This window comes from Panicum virgatum, chromosome 5N (genome assembly GCF_016808335.1).
Source record: "Panicum virgatum strain AP13 chromosome 5N, P.virgatum_v5, whole genome shotgun sequence".
Lineage (NCBI taxonomy): Eukaryota > Viridiplantae > Streptophyta > Magnoliopsida > Poales > Poaceae > Panicum > Panicum virgatum.
In genome coordinates, this window is record NC_053149.1 from 50,572,713 (window position 1) to 50,577,976 (window position 5,264).

Genomic DNA, 5,264 nt, shown 5'->3' on the forward strand with positions numbered 1-5,264 from the left:
CAACGTCGCGGATCCAGTCTTCATAACCCCAATCGCCGCGATGACAGAAGCAACCCTGCGGCTCATGCAGATGCCTCAAAACCCGGAGATGGAACGTGTCATACACCTTGCCAAGAACACTGTCGAACAACTTGAGAGACAAAACCTGTTGTCCTCGCTTCATGGCACTCGATCGAGGGCCACCGCAACAGTCATACCTCAAGCAAGCCGTACTCCTGGAGGCCATCATCGGCAACAACAGCAAGAATAGCAAAATCAAAGAAACCAGGAGGACCAGGAGGTCGCAAGCTTCCATTGCCCCAAGGGTGGCCAGCCACTAGCAAACCAAGCTCCTGGGCCTCAACCAAATAATAACAACAACCGCGGGCACAACAGGGAAGAAGTAGCATATTCAATAGTGGACGCACGGGACATCATCAATGCAAGACGCAGATCGCAGCTTGCAGACAACTCCGATCGCTTCCAGGCCCTCAGCATAGTCTTCGACAACGTCGAGTACCCGAATGACTTCAAACCCACGAACATCTAGAAGTATGACGGTAAGCAAGATCCTACCCAATGGTTACGTTTATACTCGACCGCTGTTAGTATTGCAGGAGGAGACACCAACACCAAGGTCCTCTACTTCCCGATGGCCCTGGAGCCCGCACCCCTCACGTGGCTCGAGAGCTTGGCACGCGAGTCCATACACTCATGGGATGATCTCAAGAAGGCCTTCATCGACAACTTCCAAGGGTCACTACATCGAGTAGCTACCCGACATGCTTTGTCGATGTGCAAGCAGGAGCAAGGCGAATCGATCAGATCCTACGTCAAGCGCTTCTTCGACACAAGAGCCACCATCCCCAACGTCGCCGACGACGATGTCATCGACTACTTCCAAAGCGGCATTACTGTCCAGTCTCTATACCGCGATTTCGGGCGCAACCGCCCCAAAATGGTAGTGGAGTTATGCGACATGATGCAGCGTTGGGCAGACGAAGAGGAGCAAGAACGAAGTTGCTTCCCATGCCGTAACAATGACAACAATGGGAAGCACCACAACGACCGTGGAGGCCCCAGCAACCAGTGGGATCCCACGCATAAGCGCAATCCTGAGGATACTATCGGTACTATGGATCGCACCCCGCGTGGTAAGAAGAATGATAAGCCGCAGGATCAGTTCGACAAGATCCTTCACAACATAAGGTGCCTAATCCATCCCAAGAGCAACCACTCGATGTGGGAGTGCATGATCCTATGCAAATCCTTCCAGTCGGCACCTCCAGATACTCCTAAGAAAAACCAAAACAAGGTTGACGAAGACGACAAGAAAGACCTCGACGGGTTCCAACAGCCCCAAAACATCGTCAACGTCATATTCGGCGGAGACCCCAGCTTCTCCAAGCGAGCCCAGAAGCTTTTACTCAGAGAAATCCTCTCGGTTGAGCTAGCAATTCAGAGGCTGCTAAAATAGAGCGAGGTCCCCATCACCTTCTCCAGGGAGGATCAATGGACCAGTTTCTCTGAACTCGGAAAGTTCCCGCTAGTACTTGACCCAGTTGTCCAAGGATCCAAGCTCACTCGAGTACTTATTGATGACGGCAGCGGGCTCAACCTGATCTTCGCGAGTACATTAGCCAAGATGGGCCTCAACTGCATGAGCCTACTGACTCCAAGCAAGGCCCCATTCTACGGCATTGTTCTCGGAAATTCTTCTACACCGATTAGTTCGGTCACCCTCCCGGTCACATTCGGTATAGAACAAAACTTCCGAACAGAGTACATCAAGTTCGAAGTAGCCAACTTCGAATCTTCCAACCACGCCATACTGGGAAGACCTGCGCTGGCTAAATTCATGGCAGTACCACACTACGTGTACCTGCTCCTCAAGATGCCAGGCAACACAGGAGTACTCTCCCTGCGAGGAGACCTCCTCAAATCCTTCGAGTGCGACAAGGAAGCAATAGATCATGCTGCCACAATCTGAGTTCCTAGCTCCGTCAGCAAAATATTTGCCACAACTAAGGAACTCTCACTCACCAAGGACTCAACGCCATCCAAAAAATCAAGCCAGTCGTCGGTTAAACCAACAAGCAATGTGGGCACCAAGACTATACAGCTACAAGAGGGAGATGACTCCAAAACTGCTATCATCGGAGCTGGCTTGGGCGACAAATAGGAACTCGAGCTCGTCAACTTCCTTAGGGCCAACCGAGACGTATTCGCATGGAAACCAGCGGATATGCCAGGAGTGCCCCAGGAGTTGATCGAGCATGCCCTGAAAGTTGACCCCACAGCTACACCAAAGAAGCAGTGGCTATGGCGTTTCTCCCCGGACAAGCGAGAAGCCATCAAGAAGGAGCTGGTGAAACTACTCGCAGCAGGGTTCATCAAAGAAGTCTACCATTCAGAATGGTTGGCCAACTCTGTACTCGTCCAGAAGAAAAACAACAACGAGTGGAGGATGTGCATCTACACCGATCTAAACAATCATTGCCCAAAGGATCCTTTCGGGCTACCCCGCATCGATCAAGTAATCGACTCCACGGCAGGATGTGTTCTGTTATCCTTCCTCGACTGCTATTCAGGCTATCACCAGACCGCCCTAAAAGAAGAAGACCAAATCAAGACGGCATTCATCACCCCTTACGGGGCATACGCCCACAAGACCATGTCCTTTGGGTTGAAGAACGCTGGTGCCACTTATCAGTGCGCGATACAGCTGTGCTTCGCCAACCAGCTACATCGCAATATTGAAGCTTATGTTGATGATGTTGTCATCAAAACCAAGACCCAGGATCAATTCATTACTGACCTGGAAGAAACCTTCAACAGCCTCCGAAAATTCCGTTGGAAACTCAACCCAACCAAGTGTGTCTTCGGCGTACCTTCTGGAAAACTACTCGGGTTCATCGTCAGCAACCGAGGAATCGAGGCCAACCCAGAGAAGATCAATGCCATCATGGCCATGGACGCCCCAGCTACAATCAAGGACGTCCAAAAGCTTACAGGCTGCATGGCGGCCTTGAACCGGTTCTTGTCCAGACTTGATGAACGGGGTCTACCCTTCTTCAAGCTTCTCAAGCGACAAGACAAATTTGAGTGGACTACAGAAGCCGTGGAAGCACTGGAGAATCTCAAGCATCATCTCCAGTCACCGCTAATTCTTACAGCTCCACTATCAGGCGAGGAACTACTCCTCTACATTGCCGCGACTACTCACGTTGTCAGTACGACGATAGTAGTCGAATGCCCGGAGGAAGGCCACTCTTACGGCATCCAGAGACCAGTCTACTTCATCAGCGAAGTACTCTCTGAATCAAATGTTAGATATCCATCAATCCAGAAACTTCTGTATGGAATCCTAATCACCTCCAGGAAGCTTTGACACTATTTCAACGAGTACAAGATCCCAGTAATAACTGACTTCCCATTGAGGGATATACTCCACAATTAGGATGCCACTGGACAAATCTCAAAGTGGGCAGTTGAACTGGGAGCCTTGGAACTCAATTTTAAGCCAAGAATAGCAATCAAGTCACAAGCGCTAGTCGACTTCCTAGCTGAATGGCGGGAAAATCAAGTCCCAACACCTCACAACGTCCCTGAGCATTGGGTAATATACTTTGATGGCTCACTCAAGCTTGACGGAGGCGGCGCGGAAGTTCTGCTCATCTCCCCCAAGGGAGAACAATTGAAGTATGTGTTCCAAATCTTGTTCAAAGTCTCCAACAACGAAGCTGAATACGAGGCACTGCTACACGGCCTTCGACTAGCAGTCTCTCTCGACATCAAGCGATTACTTGTCTACGGCGATTCTCTACTCGTCATCCAACAAGTAAATAAAAAATGGGACATCAACAAGGATACAATGGACGCATACGTCGAAGAAATCAGAAAGCTCGAAAACAAGTTCTCAGGATTGGAAATCCACCACGTGGATCGGTAAAGAGTTCCAACTATTCTTTTCTCAGGTTCTTTCTTTCTCCTTTACCAGACCAAAGAACTAATCAATCAATCTTGACTTAGACTTCCCTGTGACAACAACGTGGGAGCCGATGTCCTCTCCAAACTTGGTTCTACTCGAGCAGCTGTTCCACCAGGAGTCTTTGTTATTGAACCACATCATCCATCAGTCAAGGTACAAATCCAACAAGGTACTGACGCGGAGGCCTCGGCCACAGTCAGAGAAGTACTGATGATTGAAGAAGACTGGCGGGTTCAGTTCACCGACTTCATCAAGGAGTTTAAGCTTCCACCACATGTCGATCCCAAGAGCGCTGAAGCTGCCCGCATCATCAGGCGTAGCAAGGGTTTCATCCTCGTCGGCGACAACCTCTACAAGCGTTCTGCATCGGGCATCCTCATGAAATGTGTTACCCTTAAAGAAGACAAAGACATCCTCAGGGAGATACATGAAAGAATCTGGGGCAATCACGTCGCACTACGAACACTAGTCGGCAAGGCCTACAGATCAGGATTCTTCTGGCCAATAGCTGTTTCAGACACAGAAGACCTTGTCAGACGATGCCTGGCTGCCAATTCTTCGGCAAGAAGACTCATGTCCCAGCATATAACTTGATAACAATCTCTCCTTCATGGCCGTTCGTCTGTTGGAGTCTGGACATGATCGGACCATTAATCGTAGCTCCAGAAGGATTCAATCATGTGCTGGTAGCAGTCGACAAATTTACTAAATGAATCGAGTACAAGCCCATTGTCAAGATGATGAGTCCGACCCAGGTGGGATTAGATGAAAAGACTGACACACCGATCCGGATTCTCCGAATCCCGCAATCTTAGCACCGACAGCTGAAAATACGACGCATCGATCCGGCCTCAGGAGTCCACTAGGGCCCAACGACCTGAACCTTGGCAATCATAGCACCGTACTCCCGCGCACCCCTCGGGGAAAGGCCCAATCGCCCCAAAGGACTAGTCCGATAGGAGAAGGGTGGCTCTCTCTTTTAAGGTGGCTTCCTCCTCCCAAACTAAGTAAGATGGGATTATTCAGAGGCTCACACGGTCGCCGCCCGACTACAACTAGGCCACTTTTAGCCTATTTTTTGTGTCTTTGCCAGCAGGTAATAGTGGAGGATGTCCTTATCTTTCTCAGCCCCTTAACAAGGGCCCAGCTCTGATACCAAATGATGAGTCCAGTCCAGGTGTGATTGGATTAAAAACCCGACACACCGATCCGGATTCTCCGAATCCTGCAATCTTAGCACCGATAGGCAAAAATACAACGCATCGATCCGGCCTCAGGAGTCCACTAGGGCCCA

General features: G+C 50.0%; 1 protein-coding gene across 1 annotated transcript; it reads left to right on the forward strand.

Moving 5' to 3' along the window:
* Positions 1-1,624: 1,624 nt before the first annotated feature.
* On the forward strand, positions 1,625-1,969 carry LOC120674899. Its single transcript, XM_039956002.1, has one exon. It carries the CDS (start codon positions 1,625-1,627, stop codon positions 1,967-1,969), a length of 345 nt encoding a protein of 114 aa, XP_039811936.1.
* The last annotated feature ends 3,295 nt before the right edge of the window (positions 1,970-5,264 follow it).